At 53.0% G+C, this 21,588-nt stretch overlaps 1 protein-coding gene across 2 annotated transcripts in view; it reads left to right on the top strand.

Annotated features, from left to right (window-relative positions):
• The first annotated feature begins 4,847 nt into the window (after positions 1–4,847).
• Positions 4,848–21,588, top strand: part of GCK (glucokinase) — a 49,904-nt gene continuing 33,163 nt past the window's right edge. Inside the window, exon 1 of one of the 2 annotated variants that reach the window (XM_036864423.1) lies at positions 4,848–6,547. In XM_036864423.1, coding sequence (XP_036720318.1) covers positions 6,503–6,547 — 45 coding nt within the window. In that variant the 5' untranslated portion in view covers positions 4,848–6,502. The remainder of the gene's footprint in view (positions 6,548–21,588) is intronic. The other variant, XM_036864424.1, reaches the window with a different exon arrangement.

The following is a 21,588-nucleotide window of genomic DNA, read 5'->3' as shown; positions in this document are numbered from 1 at the left end:
ATTCAGGTTAAGGAAATTGCTCCTGAGAGGCACACGTCAACACCAAAACACGTAACAAACTTTCACAGCTCTAGCAGCGCTCTCCCTCCTCTCTGGCCTTGCTTGTCCTCCATCACCCCAGAAAGCCTCGCTTGGCCTATGTGGTTACCAACTCCCCAAGCTCATCCATCTTACTGAGTAGCAAGGCCCACCTTCCACTCCAACACCCCAGCTGTCACCCAACTTGGATTCAGTCCCAGCACTTCCACAAACCACAAAACCACAAAAGTGAACAAACCATTAACTCCTCTGAGTCTCTTTCTCTCTTTCATCTGTAAAACTGGAAAAATACCCTTTCCGTAAGCATGTTGCTGGGAATGATAAGACATTATGTTCCAAGCCCTAGTCATAGCAGATGTTTAACAACAGTGATGATTACATGTATTGTTATCATTCATGACAAAAAGGAGGAGAGGTCATGGTGGGTTACAGGTGTCCTGCTGGCTGTGGGAAGTGGAGATTTGATGGTAGGCTGAAATCTGAGGAAGGTCTATAGATTGCAGATTAGTATTGTATCTGTTTTAATTTCTTGATTTTGCTCATGGTGTTGTGGTTATGTAAGTGAATTCTTTGTGTTTAGGAAATACACCCAAGTACTCAGGGGTAAAAGGACATCCTGTCTGAAACATGCTCTTAAAGGGTTCAGATCTATAATACATATGGAGGGTAAAGCAAATGTGGTAAATTTAAAGAGTCAGGACGAAGGGTATCCAGGAGTTTCCCTGTACTGTTCTTGCAGCTGTCCTGTAAGTCTGCAATTATGGGGATAGAAAAGATTGTAGGGCAGGGCGCTGACATCACGCATGCGGCACCCACACTTGTGGGGATGGCACATTTCTCTCGAGTCCTGGCCCCCCTCGTTTGCTGGGCCCTGCAGACAGAACTGGAACAAGGCTGCCCATGACAAATGGCTGAGGCTCTCTAAGTTCGCCCCCACTGGGCAAGGCAGGCAGCCACCCACCCACCTTCGAGGCTTTGCTCAGCTCCCAGAAGGCGCTCGATGTAGCGGCACAGTGGAACCCTCTAGGGAGCTGGATGAAAGCTGGCTGGGGGGCACACTCCAGGAGGCCCAGCCCAGGGGAAAACCAGCCATTCAGTGGCCTCGGTCCCCGTACCCCCTTGTCCGGCCAGTCAAGGCCAGGGCAGCAGGGCTGTTTTCACTCTAAGCCTAACGCCAGCCTCCATAGCCTACCCAGGAAAGGGGCCCTGAAAGGGGCCACCAATGTGGTCAGGCCTCCAAAGGAGTTCAGAGCATGTCACCTTAAATATGTTGCTTTGACATACTGATTATTTTGAACCAACCCTCATTTTCCTTAGTCACTTCTCCGCAGTTTACTCTCCCGACCCCCAACCCCGCTGTCCTGTCAATTCTTCACAAACTTATTGTTTTTTTTTTTAAAGTATAAAAGCTTTTTCTCTGGTCACTTCTTTGGATCTTCATTCTCTCCTGAAGGCGCCTCTGTACAGGTAAAAATTTAAGTAAAACCTGTATGCTTTTCTCCTGTTAATGTCAGTTTAGTTCCTAGGCCCAGCTGGAGAGCCAAAGAGGGCAGAGGAGAATTATTCCTCCCCTATACCTTCTTAGTAGTTCACCAAGTCTAAGGAGCACGGACTTGATGCCATCAACCGGGGTCTACTAGCAGACCCAGCCCCCAGGAAGGCTGCTCGCTACCACCGCTGCTTACCCACGTGTCCTGTGCTCCCACTCGGTTCTCCAGGCCACAGGGAAGACAGGCACAGACATGGCTCTGCCACCAGCAGAGAGGGACCAGAAGATGACAGAGCAGGAGAGGACCGGGTATACTGTAAGATTTACCTGGAGGCACTGGGCAGGAAGAGATCACAGCCAAGGAAGACAGGAGGCAGCTGGGAGCTCCCTGAAATAGAAGGACAGGCACCCTCAGAACTGCCTGTCCTTCAGGGGCTTCCCAGGAGCTGTATTTGTACCATCAGGAACCCCTCCCCTGCTCCGGATCTAGGGATGGATGTGTAGCCCACTCTGGATACATGGTCACTTAGGCAGGTGACTTGATCTGAGGCACCCTTACTCCTGTGGTGCTGCCCTGCACAGAAGGTGGGAGAAAGTCTGCAGAATAGGAAGGGGGTAAGTGGGGCAGGCAGAGGCCCTGGGAGAGGGGCAGAGCCGGCCACCATGAAAGAGGAGTCTGGGCCTCACAGCAGCCTGGTCCCCAGGACCTCTGAGAGCAGAAAGCAGGATGGGAGTCATCGTAAAGGAAAAGTCACGACTAAGAATCTGAAAGTGCAAGCGACAGAGTCCCCTCCCCAGCCCATTCCAGCCCCACAATCCCTGTTCCCACATGCGTGCCAGGAAGTCTGAGCCAATCAACATAGTCCCATCCCTATTGCCTCAGAGATTGGTCTACAGATGGGCACCTGACCCACGTCTCAGCCAATCAATGCAGACCTTCTCCCCACAGTGGCAGAGTAGGCCATCCAATTAGAGCAAAGCCCAGGACTTTGTGTTTGACACTTGGGAGAAGCAATGGGATTTGCCCAGATTAAAAAGGTGAGCGAACCCCAAACAGTATCGGTACAAACTTCTGCTTAAACATAGAAGATGAAATACATATGTTTATATGAACTCCACTAGAATGACACAAAGAGGGCAGGAGGAGAACGGCAAAAAGTAAGAGGCTAACCAGGGTAGGCAGGTTTAAATTGGGGAGAGGCGGGGTGATGGGGGCTTAGCAGAGTGAGGGGCTGAAGCACAAGGTCCCAGAGCTGCAGGGGTCGGGGGGGGGGGAGGAAGCAAGGGGAGCCCTGAAGAGGCTCCCTCCCTCCTGCACCACAGATACTTCCGCCAGGAATGTACCATCCTCTGCCTCACCCCAGGGAGGAAGATGCAGGACTTTCCTATGGAGACTTGAATGTTCAGAGATTCTGCCACTTTGAGGCCCCCATAAGATCACCTATTGTTTCAGGTAGTCTCTGTTGGGTAAATGTCTCCTGTGAGGTCACTCCCAAGGCTCTGACCTGTGTGCAGTGTGGCTGCCCTTGGATCAGGTGACATTCCAGTCATCTGTGGCCAGGGAGGCCACAGGGCTGTGCAGCAGGACCTGGGACTTCTGCATGAGGACTGCCTTGGCCCCTGTCCTTGGGGGATGGTGAGCCTTTGCAGCCCAATCCTTCAACATCCCCAGTCTCAATGAACTCATTTGAAAGTGGTAAAAATAATACCAGCCCTGCCTACTGCCCCAAGACTGTCTGATCAAATGACAGAATGAATACAAAAGTACTTTGTGAATCATAAATGTTTTAATCAGTATAATTATAATGACAATTTCTCCTCCATATAAATATATTTCCTTTCTTTAGGAATAAATCTAATAAGAAATATATACGACCTATAAGAAAAAAATAATGACGCTCACCTGAAGGGCATAAAAGAAGACCTGAACAAACAGGGCAACTGGCTACATTTCTGAATGAGAAGACTTGGCATTATAAAGATGTCTGTTGTCTAAAATGGATCCCCAAATCCACAAATTCAATGCCTTTCCAATGAAATTATCAACAGCATTATTTTAGTGCAATGGGAAGTGTAGATTCTAAGATTTATATGAAAGATAAAAGCCTTATGGTAAAGAAAATATTGTAGGAAAATAAAAGGAAGGGATCCCTTCCCACCAGATATCAAAAAACTGAAAAGTGCCAACTGAAAGAATGCAGTATCTACAGGAATGGACAGAGAGACATCCAGCTCATAGACAGAGCTGAGGCCAAGGCAGGCAGAGTACCAAGAGCCACTTTTACATTCTGACAGTCTGTTGCTGACAGAGGCAGCAAAATAAAAAGAAAGAAAAGAGAGAGAGAAAGAGAAAAGGAAAGAAGGAAGGGAAGAAGGAAGGAAAGAAAGGAAGGAAGGAAGGAGGAAGGAAACAAGGAAAGAAAGAAAAAGCACCCAAATGTGCCACTTCCCATCTTTGTCCCATGCACCAGAAAGGATGCCACCCAACCAAAGAGAGCTGGATGCCTGCACCTCAAGTCACCGCAAGGCATCACCTCTGGCTGGGAGCCCATTCTAGATGGCAGCTGCACCCCGGGGGCAGGGACAGAAAGCCCCACATCTGGGAACCAGGGATGCGGGGAAACCCGCCTGATGCCTCCTGGGCAGATGTGGAAGAGAGTGTGCGGTGGCCTCAGAGCAGCTCCTCACAAGTCCAGCCTCAGTTCCTGGAGCATCACGGAGTGTTCTGATAGGCTCAGGTTAGCTGTGGTCCCAGACTTGGCCTGGTGGCCTTTGAGGACACCTGCAAGGTGACCAGAGCAGAGCCGTTCCCTCACAACAGAGAAATACAATAATGGAGCATAAACTGTGGTGCAGTTATCAATACAAATCAGTGGGGAAAAGATAGCCAACAAACGTTAGACTCCTACCTCATACTATACACAAGCAAATTCCAGAGGGGCGAAAGTGCTGAACATTTTTTAAATATCAGAAAAATATTACAAGGAAATGTGGGAGAACATTTTTCTAATTTTGGGTGGGAAATCCTTTTCTTTTTTAAAAAATTATTTTATTTATTTATTTATTTTTGGCTGCGTTGGGTCTTCGTTGCTGCACGCGGGCTTTCTCTAGTTGCGGCGAGCGGGGGCTACTCTTCGTTGCGGTGCACGGGCTTCTCATTGCAGTGACTTCTCTTGTTGCGGAGCACGGGCTGTAGGCACGCGGCCTTCAGTACTTGTGGCGTGCGGGCTCAGTAGTTATGGCGCACGGGCTTAGTTGCTCCGCGGCCTGTGGGATCCTCCAGGACTAGGGCTCGAACCCGTGTCCCCTGCACTGGCAGGCAGACTCCCAACCACTGTGCCACCAGGGAAGCCCCCAGAAATGCTTTTCTTAACAAGACACGAGCTTCAAAAAAAGAAAGCAAGACAAATTCATAAAAAAGAAATACTTTTGTGTGTTAAAAGACACCATTGATCAAGCCATCTGTTTAGCAATAGGTAATACAGCATATTCAACAAGAAAAGGATTAATAGATATTATGGATGGAATATAAAAATAGTTTATACAAATTGAAAAGTAGAAGACAATTCAATAACAAAACAGTTAAGTAATATAAACAAATCATCCTTAGGAAAAGGAATACAAATAACCATAAACATATGAAAAGGTGTCCAGCACTTTGCAATTCAAATGACAATGAGATGACAGATAAGCAAAAGTTATAAAGATTCATCATCTCAAGGACTGCCCAGCATGGTGTCAAACTCCTAATGACGCTGGAAGGATTAATTGGTGAAGCCATTTGAAGGGGCCAATGTAGTCCTGTCTGCACAATCATAAAATGTGCCCAGCATTGGACCTAGCAATTCAGCCTCTAGGAAGCATCCAGAAGAAACACATGCACGTGTTGACCCTGGTAAAAGGCCAAGATTTATAACAGGGGAAAATGGAAACTGCCCAGATGACCATCAATACGAAATTGGTTTAAAAATATTTCAGCGTATCCATTTGGAGAGGTCTCACTGGCCACTCCTTCTTTCTCCCTCTGCTGGATCCCAGCAGAGCTCATATTTCCAGATGGTAGTCAGGGAAGGCAGTGACCAAAGCCTGAGGGTGGCCTGGGCACGAGTGGCAATGCCATTGGCTAAGCCACCTGCTCCCTCTCTTCTGGTTCCCAGACTCAAGGGGGCCTCTCCTCCTTAGGACATGAATTTGGAAGACCCTGTGACCCTGCCCTGGGAACTGGAAGTGGCAAAGTGGCAAAGCCTGCGGTGATAAGGCGATTGGGCTGTCGCTATGGTGATGGGGATGGAGGCCTTTTGCCATCAGCCCCAGTTTTCTGCATGGCAGCTCTAATGACAGGATGGTCAGCCCTGCAGAGGCTGGAGGGTGTGAGCGCAGAGGCCTGTTCCTGGTTGCCATGGCAGCGTGGGCCCTCGCGGGAGCGCAGAAAGCCCTGGCAGGAGAATTCCCCACTCCACACCTGGTCAGAGCAGGAAGTGTTGGGCCGTGACTGAGCCTCAGGGAAGCAGGTTGGGGTGTGAGAAAAGAACCAGTCGCCCACAGCTTAATTACTCAAAAGCTGTCCCCCAGCCACAGGAGGAAGGAGGACCTTTTCTGCTGAGTCTGTCTAGAGAATACCACGCCGTCACAGCTCAGCACAGCCCGGAGAGAAAGCTGACCAGTGCTGACCAGCTCTGGAGCCCAGCAATGGCCCTGCCTCGACCATATCTGGCCTGACAAGGCCTCAGTGGGGAAGGGTCCCGACTGGGACCCAGAAGAGAAGGCTGGCAGGCTTGCTGGAGAACAATGAAAAGGAGGAAACTCTGTGATTGAACCTCAAGCCAGAAGCCAGCCAGAAGGTGGACCATATTCTACCAGACACTCGGGCTGGCCGTGACCCTTGGTTGGGAGAAGCCTGGGGATATTTCTGCCTTGGAAGCCCGTTGGGGGACACTGAGGGGTTCCAGCTCCCCCGGGCGGGCTGCGGTACAAATGCTGGATGACAGAGCCAGGATGGAGATCGCCAAGAAGGAAAAGGTAGCTCTCTGCTGCATTCGGTTTTCTAGAAGTGCTTCTTACTCGTTCCTGTATTCAGTGGTTTGTTTAACTTGACCAAGTGTTTGTGCCTCAGTATCTGATTGTATGTGCAGGTGCTTTAGGGACGACCTGCTGGGAGTGAATTATGAGGCATTGACTTTGGTAATGATTTTATTTTATTTTTATTTTTTAACATCTTTATTGGAGTATAATTGCTTTGCAATGGTGTGTTAGTTTCTGCTTTATAGCAAAGTGAATCAGTTATACATATACATATGTTCCCATATCTCTTCCCTCTTGCATTTCCCTCCCTCCCACCCTCCCTATCCCACCCCTCTAGGTGGTCACAAAGCACCGAGCTGATCTCCCTGTGCTATGTGGCTGCTTCCCACTAGCTATCTATTTTACGTTTGGTAGTGTATATATGTCCATGCCACTCTCTCATTTTGTCACAGCTTACCTTTCCCCCTCCCCATACCCTCAAGTCCATTCTCTAGTAGGTCTGTGTCTTTATTCCCGTCTTGCCACTAGGTTCTTTGTGACCTTTTTTTTTTTTTTCTTACATTCCATATATATGTGTTAGCATACTATATTTGTTTTTCTCTTTCTGACTTACTTCACTCTGTATGACAGACTCTAGGTCCATCCACCTCACTACAAATAACTCAATTTCATTTCTTTTTATGGCTGAGTAATATTCCATAGTATATATGTGCCACATCTTCTTTATCCATTCATCTGTCGATGGACACTTAGGTTGCTTCCATGTCCTGGCTAGTGTAAATAGAGCTGCAACGAACATTTTGGTACATGACTCTTTTTGAATTATGGTTTTCTCAGGGTATATGCCCAGTAGTGGGATTGCTGGGTCGTATGGTAGTTCTATTTTTAGTTTTTTAAGGAACCTCCATACTGTTCTCCATAGTGGCTGTATCCATTTACATTCCTACCAACAGTGCAAGAGTGTTCCCTTTTCTCCACACCCTCTCCAGCATTTATTGTTTGTAGATTTTTTGATGATGGCCATTCTGACGGTGTGAGATGATATCTCATTGTAGTTTTGATTTGCATTTCTCTAATGATTAATGATGTTGAGCATTCTTTCATGTGTTTGTTGGCAATCTGTATATCTTCTTTGGAGAAATGTCTATTTAGGTCTTCTGCCCATTTTTGGATTAGGTTGTTTGTGTTTTTGATATTGAGCTTCGTGAGCTGCTTGTAAATTTTGGAGATTAATCCTTTGTCAGTTGCTTCGTTTGCAAATATTTTCTCCCATTCTGAGGGTTGTCTTTTGGTCTTGTTTATGGTTTCCTTTGCTGTACAAAAGCTTTTAAGTTTCATTAGGTCCTATTTGTTTATTTTTGTTTTTATTTCCATTTCTCTAGGAGGTGGGTCAAAAAGGATCTTGCTGTGATTTATGTCATAGAGTGTTCTGCCTATGTTTTCCTCTAAGAGTTTGATGGTGTCTGGCCTTAACATTTAGACCTTTAATCCATGTTGAGTTTATTTTTGTGTATGGTGTTAGGGAGTGTTCTAATTTCATTCTTTTACATGTAGCTGTCCAGCTGAGGCACTGACTTTGTTGGGCAGACCAGGTCCTCTCCCTTCTGCTCCAGACTCCGGCCCTGTGACCTGGAAGTCACAGGCTGCCAGGAGACCCGGGAGGTGACCTCTGTTGGGTAGAGGGTCTGGGGAGTTTAGAGCCCCAGCTGGGGGGCCTGGGGCCTGGGATCTTGGTGGCAGAACCAACTGCCCAGGCATGAGGCAAGACTCAACAGACATCATGAAAGGTCTCAGGTGCCTGCGCTTCCCTGCAGGAATCTCTTCCTAAGAAGCCTCAGGGCCGTTGCTCCTGGTGAGGATTGGAGAGCAGTTACTTTTTCCAAAGCAAAGAAAAATCCAGACATCCTCTGAGCCAGCCCTGTGTGCGAGCGGAGCCAGGGCTGGTGCCAGGGCAGAGCGAAGAGGCTGCCTGCTCCCCTGAGCCGGGCGGGGCGGGGGGGGCAGAGGAGAGGGCCCACGTCCAGTCCCCTTGGCATGGTTTCCTCCTCACATGTCTTTTCTTCTCCTTCTTCTGTGAAATGACGAGGTCAGCATAAACACTGGGCTCGTTCTGCTCCTGGCAGAGCTAATGATGTTGGGAGAAAAACAACCAGCCTGGGTCAGGGTGCCCGCAGCTGCAGGCAGCAGGAAGCCCGCGTCTGCTGGTTCCTGGGGCGATGGCCGGAGTTTGGATGAGAAATCCTGCGCGAGGGGGCCGTGGAGGCCAGCTGGGGAGAAGGGAGGCGGGGTCTTTGGCACAAGCAGAGAGCTGGCGTGGCGACAGTGAGAGGTGGGGCCTGTGGCTCGCCGTGGGGAGCTGGTGTGGGGAGCCCACCACGTCAGACTGGGGCTGGCCCACGCCCCCTTCTCGTTTGTCCCAGGGACACAATGCTCCACGCGGTAAACCATTTCTGTTCCACACGTGCGGCGTGCTGGCCCCAGTTCAGCAGCCAGGCTGGTTCCAGATTGCTGGTGGGGGAGGGGGCGTGTTTCACTGACAGCCTTGTCAGGGCAGAGAGGAGAGGGAGGCACCGCCTCTGGCACATGCCTTAGGGGGTACCAAAACCGTCAGTCATCAAGATAAATAATATTCTAATTCAAATTCTAAAGAATCAAAATCAATGCAAAAAGTTACGACGAGCAAAATGCCAAATTTCTAAAGAAAGAGGGCCTGAGTATTACTGATTTTTTTCGCTTGTCTTAAGCCTGTGCCGGCTGCCCTTAGAGTGCCAGTTAGCAAGGTGCCAGGGCCAGACAAGGGAGGCGTGGGGTTGCGACGTCCACGCTCCTCCCGTCTGTCCTAGCTGCCCAGAGGACCCACCTCTTGTCTGGGGGCTGGGGGAGCGGGGCGGGGGCGCTTCAGCTTGGTTTCAGGGCCATCCTAAGGATCTGAGGTTTTGCTGCCAGGCCCACCCAGGTCCAGCCCTGCATCCCCAGAAGTGATACACCCACCCCAAGCCAGCATGTAGCCTGGAGTGGTCAGCTGGGGCTGTATCCACTGCAGGCTCCCAGGAGGAGAACCTTCAGGTTGCTTTGGAGGGAACTGAAGTGCTGCTGGTTTTGCTCGCTCTTTTTTTTTTTTTTAAATTTATTTATTTATTTATTTATTTTTGGCTGTGTCGGGTCTTCGCTGCTGCGCGCGGGCTTTCTCTAGTTGCAGCGAGCCGGGGGCCACTCTTCGATGCGGTGCGCGGGCTTCTCATTGTGGTGGCTTCTCTTTGTTGCAGAGCATGGGCTCTAGGCACACGGGCTTCAGTAGTTGTGGCACATGGGCTCAGTAGTTGTGGCTCGCAGGCTCTAGAGCGCAGGCTCAGTAGTTGTGGCGCACGGGCTTAGTTGCTCCACAGCATGTGGGATCTTCCCGGACTAGGGCTCGAACCCGTGTCCCCTGCATTGGCAGGCGGGTGCTTAACCACTGCGCCACCAGGGTAGTCCTGGTTTTGCCCTTTCTGTTTCTCTGGTTCATCTTGCCTCTGTGACCTGTCGGATCACCTGTGGTCATCCCCCTATAATCTGCAAGAGTGTGTGGCCTCAGTACCGTTTTCAGTGGCTTCCCCGTGGGGATGGCAGCTTCTTACATGGTTTTTCTAGAGCTCCTTGGGGGAGGCCCGCTCCTACTGATGCTGCTTCCCCTCCCCTCCAGACTGTGGCTGTGGAACCCCACCACTGAGTCATTCCCTTGGCATGGAAATCTCTCTTTTTTCCCCCATAGTTTAATCATCTGTAAATGGGTTAAAAATATCATCTTTTTCTTTAAAAAAATTTTTTTAATGAAGTATAGTTAATTTTCAGTGTTTCAGGTATACAGCAAAGTGATTCAGATACATATATCCTTTTTTAGATTCTTTTCCATTATCGGTTATTACAACATATGAAATATAGTTCCCTGTGCTATACAGTAGGTCCTTGTTGTTTATCTATTTTATATATAGCAGTGTGTATCTGTTAATCCCAAATTCCTAATTTATCCCTCCCTCCCTTTTCCCTTTGGTAACCATAAGTTTGTTTTTTATGCCTGTGAGTCTATTTCTGTTTTGTAAATAAGTTCATTTGTACCATTTTTTTTTTTGGATTCCACATATAAGTGATATCATAAGATATTTGTTTTTCTCTCTCTGACTTACTTCACTTAGTATGATAATCTCTAGGTCCATCCATGTTGCTGCAAATGGCATTATTTCGTTCTTTTTTGTGGCTGAGTAATATTCCAGTGTATATATGTACCACGTCTTCTTTATCCGGTCATCTGTCCGTGGACATTTACGTTGCTATGGAGTTCTATCTCTTGATGGCACAACTTCTAGGAGACCTGAAACTGGGTCCTGGGCTCAGGGGTCTGCCGAGCCGTGTGCGGCAGGGGCGTGTTGGAAGGTCAGCAGGCGTCCACAGGCATTCACAGGACACAAGGCCGAGGTCCTGGCCTATTCTTCCTGGAAGGTCCTGGTCTATTCTTCCCCCTCCCTCATTTGCGCCCTTCTGCTGGTGGGCGGGAGCGATGGGGGCTCCAGAGCCCGTACAGTTTGCTTTGTGTGGTGGGTTTGGGGAGCACTTTTCAGGAGGAAAGCTGGGAAGGTAACACTCCAGGTGTCTTAGTCTGCCCGGCTGCCATAACAAAATACTGTGGACTGGGTGACTTAACCAGCAGACATTGCTTCCTCACAGTTCTGGACACTGGAAGTCTGAGATCAGGGTGACATCATGGTCGGATTCTGGGGAGGGCTCCCTTCCTGGCTTGCAGACAGCTGCCTTCCTGCTGTGTCTTCACATAGTTGCGGGGGGGAGGGAGAGCATTCTGATCTCTTCCTCTTGTGGGGGCTCTACCCTCATGCCCTCATCTAACCCTAAGCACTTCCCAAAGGCCCCACCTCCTGACACCATACACTGGGGGTTAGGGCTTCGACCTATGAATTTGGGGGAACACAATTCAGTCTATAGCATGAGGGGTGGGGGTGAGAGGCATAGGGGGCACTGACCTCCCTCCATTCAGCCCCCCTCAGCTGCCCTGGGCACTTTGCTGCTGAAGGAGAAGGCTCAGAGATGGGGTGAGTCTGCATCACTTGGCAGGCATGCTTATCCAGGTTCCCTGGCAGGACTTGTCCCAGCGGATCTGGGGCCCCAGCAGGAGAGATGCCCCTCCCCCCAGGCCCCTTGGAGACCTTGCTACTGCCAGATGCTCAGGAGGACGCGAAGCTCCAGGTGGCCCCCAAGCAGGTGTTCTGGGAAGGGGGCCTACGCAGGGAGGAGCAGATGGCCCCACTGACAGAGCGGTGATAAGACCCTGAATGTGGGGGGAACCAGGCTCCCCGTGGCTGGTGTGGATTCAGCAGCAGGGGCCGGGGCTATGCCTGCCTGCCATGGGCCCCTCTCGGCCAGGAGCTGCTGGCTCTGAGCAGTGTGAGACGTTGTTGCTGCGGTTCCGTGACAGGGCTGGGCTGGGAGGCCGTGGAGCAGAGACTGCCCCAGGAGGGCTGAGCAAGCGGCCTGCGTCCCAGGCCTCAGGGTCCAGGCGCCTCAGGAAGAGCGTTAAAGTCCCCAGCATGACCGTGCTCCGGAGAGGCGTCATCGTCTGCGGCTTCTCGGGTCAGGAGCAGGCCAAGGGGACCCGGCAGTGAGACGCAGTGCAGACCCAGCCAGGCCCACGCCTGCTCCTGCAGCAGCAGGACCGGAGGGTGGGAGCGGGGGAGAGGCACAGAGTGCTCTCGGCCGCCTCCCCGATTTCTGCAGAGCTGCCCTCCAGCCACCTGAGGCAAGAGAGGTGAGAGCTGCATTCAAGGGAGGCCCTCCAGGGAAGGTTCTGGGGCCCCCGCTGTGGGCTGCGCTGCAGCCTTTGGGGACAGCCCAGGCGTGTTCCCCATGTCCCCCCATCCCTGCGACAGAGGGTCAGGCCTAGCCTGGCCCGGCCCCTCCGCCTTCATCTCACTTCGCTTCTCGTGGGCGGACGCTGATCCTCAGGAGGACGCAGCTCTTCCTCTGTATCTCTCTCTGTTTCTCTGTCTCTCTCTCTGTTTCTCTGTCTCTCTCCTTCTCCTGTCTCTCTGTCTCGGTCTCTGCGTCTCTGTGTGTGTGTCTCTATCTCCCTATCTCTCTCTCTGTCTATTTCTGCCTCTTTTTCTTTCCCTCTCTTTCTGTGTCTCTCTTGGTCTGTCTCTCTGTCTCTTCATCTCTGTGTGTGTCTCTTGCTGTCACTGTGTCTCTGTGTATGTCTCTCGCTGTTTCTCTGTGTCTCTGTCCCTCTCTCTGTCTCGGGCTGGGTGCACATTGAGAAGAGGCCCCCTCGCCCCCCCCCAAGCCTGCTGCCTCCCACATCACCCCCTCAGGGCTGGGTCTGCCCCCTGCCCAGGTTCCTCCCAGACTGGAGTCCCCTCGGGCCCCTCCTCGGCACCCCTGCTCTGCTCAGCACAGGACTCCCTGCTGGGCCCACGCCCTCCTCTCCCAGGCCACTTCCCTCCTCAGCCTCCAGGGGCCTCCCGGGAAGCTTCTTGGCATCCACCAAGGCCCCTGGTCGTCTGACCACCACCATCTCCTCTCTTGCGCCATGTATTCTATTCCTTTGTTTCTGAAAGAGCAGCCGTTTCCTGGTGACCAGTTTGTGTACAGGCCATGGAGCTGTTTAGAGAAGCCAGCTTTATGGGACTAAGTTCCAGCAAGTACATGTGCCTGATGAGGGTCCATTTCTGTTTGTTTACTTCTGCTCCAAGGAATCCCTCACTGCAGCCACTCACGTTTCAGATACGGCTGTGGTGCCAGCTCCTGCCTCCCCTTTCTCAGTGAAGTTTAAAGCCAGTTGTCAAGTTTCATAAAAAGCACCATGGGGGTTTTGACTTGGGGAGAGATGAACCTTCCACCCCAGAATATGGACCACTTCCCCCTGATTCAGATGGTCTTTTTTTTGTCTTTTTTGCTTTTCGGACACGTGTTCGCATTTTCTCTCTTTGGGTCTTGGGCTCTCCTCTCCACGAGACTTGAGCTCCTGGCCCAGGCCTCTCCCTGACCCCGGAGAAAGCCAGTCTGGCTCACCCTCCTCCGGCCATTGATGCCAGAAGGTCCCGTCCTGAGGGCTGGGGTGGGCCAGGGTGCTTGGGCTCTGAGCCTCCCGTAGGCTCCCCTATCATGTGAAGAGCAGGTGCGAGGATGGGAAGGGAGCGGTGATCAAGAGCAGGGCAGCTTCCGGACGCCGACCTGGGTGCCGGGGGTCCCACCAGCTGCTGGAACCAGCGGGAATTGCCAGGTGCTGACAGCCCAGCCATGTGCTAGACCGAAGGGAGGTGATTGGGAGGGGCACTGGGGGAGCGGGGCTGCAGAGGCCACGAAGGCCAGAGCGTGTACCCAGAACCAGAGCGGTCCTGCGGGGTAAGGGGGACGAAGGGCCAGGTGTGCGGGCAGACCGTGCCAGAGAACCCACCCTTCCGGGTGGGCGGCCGGCTCCCCCTGGGCCCCGATGCCTCAGGACCCCCTGCAGTCATCCTGCCCTGCTCTTGATCACCGCCCCCTTCCCATCCCTGCACTTGCTCTTCACACGTCTCGCTCAATCCATATCTGCTCTGCCCCCCCGGCTGCCCCCACCGTGCTGCACCTGCCCAGCTGGCGGCAGTGGGCAGGTCTTCCAAGTCTCCCCCCCTGGTGCTGGACCCAAGCAGGAGTCTCACCGAGGGGAAGAGCCCCAGCGATGGGCCCTTGCTCCCAAGTCCCCGCCGGCCAGGTCTGCCTGCTGCTGAGCCACTGGCTGTTCTCGGCGATGGTTCTCAGAGGCTGTCCTGCCCCTGATTTCACAGAGGAGGGCTCTGCAGGCAGAGAAGCCCTGTGAGTTGCTGAAGTCACACAGGGTGAGTGATGGAGACTTGGGTTCAGTGAGAGCATTTGTTCTTAGGCAGTAGCTTCGAGAGCCCAGAGGTGGCCCCTGGAGAGGGCAGAGCCTGCATGGGCTCTGGAGCCAGCTCCCTCGAGGCTTGCTGAGATCTGGGCAGCTCTGGGCCTCACCTGCCTGGTCTGCAAAATGGGGCAATAGCAGCGTGTGCCACCTAGGCTGGGTGTGGAGACTTCTGTGAGGTGTGGCTGGAGGTCGATCAGATGGGGACGCGGGGACCAGGAGCTTCTGAGAGGCCCCAGAGTGGCCACCGCTGCTCACTGCCCCGGCGTTGACACTGCCTGCACCGTCTCCTTCGCCCCCGCCCCTCCAGGGTGTCCCAGCATAGTGTACTTCGGGAAGCACATTCAGGACCACCGCCTTGTGCCCTGTGAATGCCTGTGGGCGCCTGCTGACCTTCCAACACGCCCCCGCCGCACACGGCTCGGCAGACCCCTGAGCCCTGGGCAGGCCCCTGGGTGTTGAGTGGTGAGCCAGCCCGGCACGGGCTGTGGTCCTCCACGCTGGGCACCCTGGGCTTGCCCATCCCTCGGGGGCCCACTGTGCCGGCCACCCTGCCCAGGCAGGAGACCTGTTTGATCTCGGAGAGACGGCAGTGAGCGGTGGCTTGAAGCGAGATCTAGTTCCCTGCCCAGGAATTGAACCTGGGCAGCCTGGATCAAAACCAGGAATCCTAGCTGCTAGACCACCAGGGACTAGAGGCTAGGAACAAAATTCCCCTGGCCCTTGCCCCCAGTGAAAAATGCATTTCTCAAGGAGGCAAAAACTGTAAAAACGGGTACAAGTTGACTGTTAGAGACACAGTACAACAAGTGGGAGAGCACACAGAGAAACCGTTTGTTTAGTTAAGACAGAAGCAAGGCAGAGATGCACACCCGGAGAGCAAGGGTGTGGGCGTCCTCCCTAATGAGGAGGAGAGCGGTAAAGAAGCGGTTAAAGCATTCATATAGGGCAGTTCTTCCGGGTCTTTGTTTACCTTTGGCCAATTACCTGGTTTCTTTTTCCGCACCTGACCTGCCCTAGGACCTCCCCAACATGCGTGCGCAACTTTCTTCCATGATGGATTCCAGTCCAGAGGCCTATGGGGGGCTTTGGCATCACATATTATGGGGTAGCGCCCCCTCCTTTTTGAGCCCCAAGGAGACTTTCTGCGCATGTGTAGTGTCTCCTTTGCCCCAAGAATGGGAAATATGTGACCTCTTGATCTTTTCCTCAAACAGGGTTTAGCCCCTCTGTGTTCCTGCCATGACTGTTATCTTAAAGTATCTTCAGGAGACAAAGCCTGGCTATTTACCTTGTTTCTGTTGTTATTTCTATTTTGAAGTGCAAACAGGAGGCTGGTTGTAAATGTCCGGGCTGAAGCCCATCTGTTTTCTCACCCCAAGCAATGTAAACAAGAGGCCAGTTGTAAATGCCTAGTCTGGAGCCCATCTATCTTGTCCCTCACAGGGCATCAGCAACAGACCTGGGTGGAGTACTTCAGGCCTGTAAGGACCCAGCAGATCCATCCTTTGCCCCCAGGGGAGGTGAGGGGCAGGAGGAGATAAAGACCCTCCCTCGTTAGCACTCCCCAGAGAGAGCAGAACTGGTCTGGGCACCCAGATGGGAAGGAGGCCAGCTCCACCTCCAAGGACTGCCCTCTGCTCCCAGCCTGTGCCTGGCTGGGCTGCAGGCTCAACCCCACTCTTCCCCTTTCCAGCAGGGCGGCCTTCGGCGACTTTGAAATCCCTCCAGACCTCAGTTTCCCCTCCTGTACAGTGCCCCCCTGGGCTGCTGTGTGGGTGTGAGCCCCTGAGTGTGCGCCTCTCGCAGGCATGATTAGGACGGGGCCCTTATGCTAGGTAACCGAGCGCCGACCTTTCCAGAACAACACTTCCACCGTGAGTAGAAGCGCGGAGAAGTCCCACAAGTAGACAGATGGGAGGAGGAATGTGATGCGCCTGCTTCCAGAAGATACAGAGTCCTCGCCCTGCGTCCTCCGTCCCTCCGATCTCTGCTTCCGTCATTGTCATTGCATCTTCTTCTCTGACCTTCCTGCCTCCCCCTTCCCTCTTCTAAGGATGCTTATGATGTCATTGGGCCCACGGGATAATCCCGGACCATCTCCCTGTCTCAGGGTTCATAACAGCTGCCACGTCCCTTTTGCCATGTAAGGCCATGTTTCACAGACTCCAAGGACTAGGAATTCTTGGGGACGGTGGCTTTGCCTCCCTGGCCACCCTCCTCCCATCTCAGTGACGGGCACAGCCCCGCCTGCCTGCCTCACCCTTTGGCTCACTGGCTTTGAGGACTTTTTCTTTTCAGCTGTAGATATCCGCCCCCCCACACCCGCCCAACCACACACACGCTTTTAATCAAATTCTGACACTTTTAGGACTCCCCTGGCGGCCCAGTGGTTAAGACTCCGTGCTTCCACTGCGGCGGGCACGGATTAGATCCCTGGTCGGGGAACTAGGATCCTGCATGCCGTGGGGCACAGCCAAAAAAAAAAAATTCTGACACTTTTAATCAAAATCTTATAAAACAAACCACACAGAGCTATTCCCCCTCCTGGGCAGCCCTAAGGAGGGCAAAAGAGGAGGCTGCCCAAGCCCAGACCCGTGCAAGGTCACAGCCTGCGTTTTCCCTACGTTCAGGAATTGGTACCAGACTCCTGCGTGGCCCAGTGGAGGGCAGGAGAGGCCAGGCTAGGGGAGGGGCTGAGGGCCCATAAACAGCAGAAGGAAGGGACTGAGAACCAGGGCAGGTGGCTCCTGGGCATCTTTGGGAGTTTGGGATGAGGTGCACGGCACGCCCTTCCTTTTCAATCCTTTCCAGGTGGGTCGGCCAGGAAGACCAGCGGGAAGGGATGCTGCACAGGGGCCTGAGGGGGAAGCCAGCCCAGATGGGATGTGCCCATGAGGGTTTCGAGGCAGGAGGAACACTCAGGACGGGACACGTTGGGTCACGAGGCCCTGCAGCACAGGAGAAAACCACTTTCCTAGGGGAGGGGCAAGGACTTGACGCTTCTGGTCCGTGAGGATGAAGGGACAGCACCGCCAGGAACAGCCAGGAGTCCCCCGCCTTTCCCCTTGTCCACGGCCAAGTGCTCTGCTTGTGTCTGATGGGTGACCCTCAAGGTGTCAGCCTTCCCTCCAATGCAGGCACATACCCCCGCACATCACCGTCCAGGGGAAACGCGGCATTTTCTAGTAGGCACGTTACAGAAGTAAAAAGAAATAGATTAATTTTCATGATGCTTTATGTAACCCACTATAAACAGAATATTATTGGGACTTCCCTGGCGGTCCAGTGGTTAGGACTCTGTACTTCCACTGCTGAGGGCCCAGGTTCCATCCCTGGTTGGGGAACTAAGATCCTGCAAGCTGCGCAGCGCGGCTGAAAAAAAAAAAAAAATTATCATTGAAATGTGTAATCTACATAAAAACTGTTAATGAAATATTTCACATGCTATGGTTCATATTGCTTTCCAAAGCCATGTGTATTTTCCACGTACAGCATCTCCCAATGTGGACTTGCCACATTTCAGGTGCCCAAGAGCCACATGTAGCCAGTGGCTACCACCCTCGATAGCACAGGTCACAGCCACTCTGACAGGTGGTCACCCAGGGAATCGTCAGGAACCTCTGGCCATAAGCAACGCAAACTCAATGGAACCAGAGGAAGCAAAGAGGGGCTGGACTGGCCTGATGGGCCAAGCTCGATGTGCTGAGATGAGGGCAGCTTTGGGGAGCAGGATCTGAGACTCAAAGGCGGCCAGGGTCCCTCTGTCCACCTCTGTCTGGGGCTGGCGTCACTCTCCCCACCTGACGATGGGGACCCGGTCATAGGAGCTCCAGGGTCACAGCCTTACAGCCTTATAACCAGAGAGAAAGCAGAGCTCTTCCCTGTGAGTTCCTGCTAGACACGATTCCCAGGAAGGTCTCCTCGGGGCTCTGTTGGGACCACGAACCCACTGGAGATCCACAGGGTGGGCGCAATCTGACCGGCCCAGCCTGAGGCGCTGGCTGCCCGAGACACTAGAATCAGCAGCCTTCAGGAGTCAGAGGGCTGGTGTAGGGACACAGGACAAGGGCCCTGTTCTGGGCACACCCGGCCTGACCCCCATCCATGCCTGTCCTAACAGCAGCATGGCCCCCACACAGCCCAGCTCCACTCACCAAGACACTCACAGGCCTGCGCTCGGCTCTGTCTTGCAGAGCCCATCCTTGCCGTGTGCCCCTTGGCCAGCTGGCCCCGGCAGCCCTTCTGCCCTCCCACCCTCACCCCCACGCCTGGCTCCGCTGACCGTCCCACTCCAGGCCCTCGCCTTGCAAGCCCACTTTTCCCGCTGCTTCCAGAGTGAGCCATCTAAGCGCGATTCCAGGCGTGCCTTCCCTGCACAGAACCTCCCGTGGCCTCAGCACAGAGCCAGAGCCTGACCCTCAGAGGGCAGCCCAGATTATAGCCTCAAGGCCTGGAATCTGCCACACTCCAGCCACCCCAGACCCAGTGCCCTTCACTGTACCCAGTCGAGCTCCTTGGCCTTGGCTGTTGTTCTCTGCCTGCCTGGCTACTGGCACAAGGAGCATGGGTGAGCAGGTCACAATTGTAGCTTTAAATTTAGTGGGACTCTTCTTGTACCTCTACTGGAAGCAGCCCTCCTCTGAGAACCAGGACCTCTAGGCCCACAGAACCTAAGGTTGTGGGTACAGAAAGAACAAATTCCCCAAATGGGTCAGGAGGAGTGATGAAGAGCCTTTGGTTCCCAGACCCATGTATTTTACCTTCTAAGGACACAGCATCACCCAGTGGCCATTAAAGAGGACATTGCACCCTGGAGGACACCCGCCCCTTCTATAGGGGAGCATCTTCAAGCTGACAGCTCAGTTGTACCTTCAGGAGGCTGTTTGACCACTGTACAAGGGGGGCAGCTTCTAGGTGGGAGGGCTAGTGGATCCTGTGGACCGTGGGCTAACTGCCAAGCCTCCTTTGCCATGAAGCGGGTCCTTCGTCTGCGATCATGTTGTGGAGGATCTCACATCAGTAGATCAGACGTTCTGTGGTTCCTCGGTTGGTGGAACTGGCTGAAACACTGAACATAGGAAAGGCAGATGCGTGCCTGGAGTATCAGATGAACTGTTGCCCCTTCCAGAGAGGGAAGGGTCCAGGGTAGTCAACCTGTCACCGAGTCGTGGCTGGTTGGTCTCCTGGAGGAACAGTGTCACACCAGGCGTTTAGGGTCGGTCTCTGATACTGGCAGGTCACACATTTGACAGCAGCAAAAGCTAGGTCAGCCTTGGCAAAAGGGAGCCTATGCTTCCGGGTGTAGACGTAGCTTCCACCTCCGCCACCACTGTTATTGGTTTGTGAGGGCATCGTGTAAACACTGAGCTGACGTAAGGAGCTGCTGGTCAGTCCTCCATGTGTTTATTTAGTGCCTCTTCTCTAGCAGATGGTTTCTCACAGGCAGTAACTCCTCAAACTTGTTCCCACGCACCTGGATTTAACTATACGCCTCCTCCCCACACCTTTCCTGTCCCCAGTCCTCTTAATCTCTCTCCTTCCAGCTAAGCTATCCACCCCTGTCCATGGTCTCTGGGTACCTTGAGCTTTGGGCCACTTCTCTCTCCTCACAAAGTGCGTCACTGGGTGCCCTGCCCCACACTCTGGCTCTTGAGAGGATTTCTCCTCACCGCTGTCTTCTGGGGCCACCCCTGAGTGGGACTGCGGTGCAGCAGAAGTCCACTCCCAGCTTGTACCAACCGGCCAAGCTGACCTGTCCGTGGACCAGGCGTGGGTGGGTTTTTGCCCTCCTCCGCAGCCAGGCAAAGGGAAGGCCATCTGTGTGAGCTGAGAGAGGGGCACGGGGGCATCGGTGCAGGAGTGGTAGGTGACAGGTGGGTCTGGGCCAGCTGTTCCTGCAGCTGGACCTGCTTGAGCCTGATTGCAGATGCCCCACTTCCATCTTACGGTGGATGGCTGCGGGGCCTGCCCGATCTGATGACTTAGCAGCTCTGACAGCATTCAGCTCATGACGGGCAGTTCTGGCCACATGGTCACTCTATGTCCCATGGTCAGATGCTCTGTCTCTACCTATGCCCAGTGACAGGCCAGGAGCTGCCTTTCGAGTGGTGTTTGGTTCTCTGCTGCAGTTGGCAGGACCTTGGTCCAGAGCCCGGGGTCTGGTCTGTGACCCTCCTCTGGGGGGTTATCACACTTCACATAGTGTAACACCTCAAGTATCAGGGCTGCCAGGTCACATGGCCTCAGAGTCAGGGCTGATTGTGGCCGACTAGCTGCAGAGCCCTTTCTTTCTCTGTCTTCCCTTAAACTATCAGCCTTCTGTTTCATCCGGTAAATAGGTTGGAACAGTATTGCCAAGGGCAGAATATGCTGCTTCCAAAATCTGAAGAGGCCTATCAAGCACTGTGCACCTTTCTTAGCAATAAGAGAAAAAGGTACGATCATTTGTTACTCACTTGAAAGCAGTTGTCCTTGGCATGTCCAGACCACTGGGCCCCTACACATTTCACTGATGTGGCAGGCCCCTGAGTCTTTTCCTGGTGTACCTCGCCAGGACATCCATGGTACTTGCCCCTTTTGCTCGGTGGGTCCAACTAGCATGGTGTCATCAATATGGTGAGTCAATATAATGTTCTGTGGTCTGTGTAGACCAGATGGTTTAGGTCTCTTGGGACTGTACTGTGACAGAGGGCAGGAGAATTCACATCATTTGGAGCAAGACTGTGACTGAATACTGTTATCCATCTCATGTGGGTGCAGACTGCTTCTGCTCTTCCTTCCTGAAGGGAATTGTAAAACAATGAATGTCTTCGCTCGGGCTGCCATAACAAAATACCATAGCTTCAGTATGGGTGGCTTCAGTAGCAGACATCGATTTCTCGCAGTTCCGGAGGCTGGAAGTCTGAGATTAGGGTACCAGCAGGGTTGGGTTCTGGTGAGAGCCCTCTTCGTGGCTTGCAAATATCCACCTTCTCACTGTGTCCTCTCATGATGGAGAGAGCTCGAGCTGCCGTCTCTTCCTCTTCTTGTAAGGACACTAATCTCATCATGGTGGCCCCACCCTCATGACCTCATCTAAACCTAATTACCTCCCAAAGGCCCCACCTCTAAAAACCATCACACTGGGGGT

This window comes from Balaenoptera musculus, chromosome 9 (assembly GCF_009873245.2).
Source record: "Balaenoptera musculus isolate JJ_BM4_2016_0621 chromosome 9, mBalMus1.pri.v3, whole genome shotgun sequence".
Taxonomy (NCBI): domain Eukaryota; kingdom Metazoa; phylum Chordata; class Mammalia; order Artiodactyla; family Balaenopteridae; genus Balaenoptera; species Balaenoptera musculus.
Note: the sequence above shows the minus strand (reverse complement) of the source record. Positions and strands in the feature narration are given on the sequence as shown.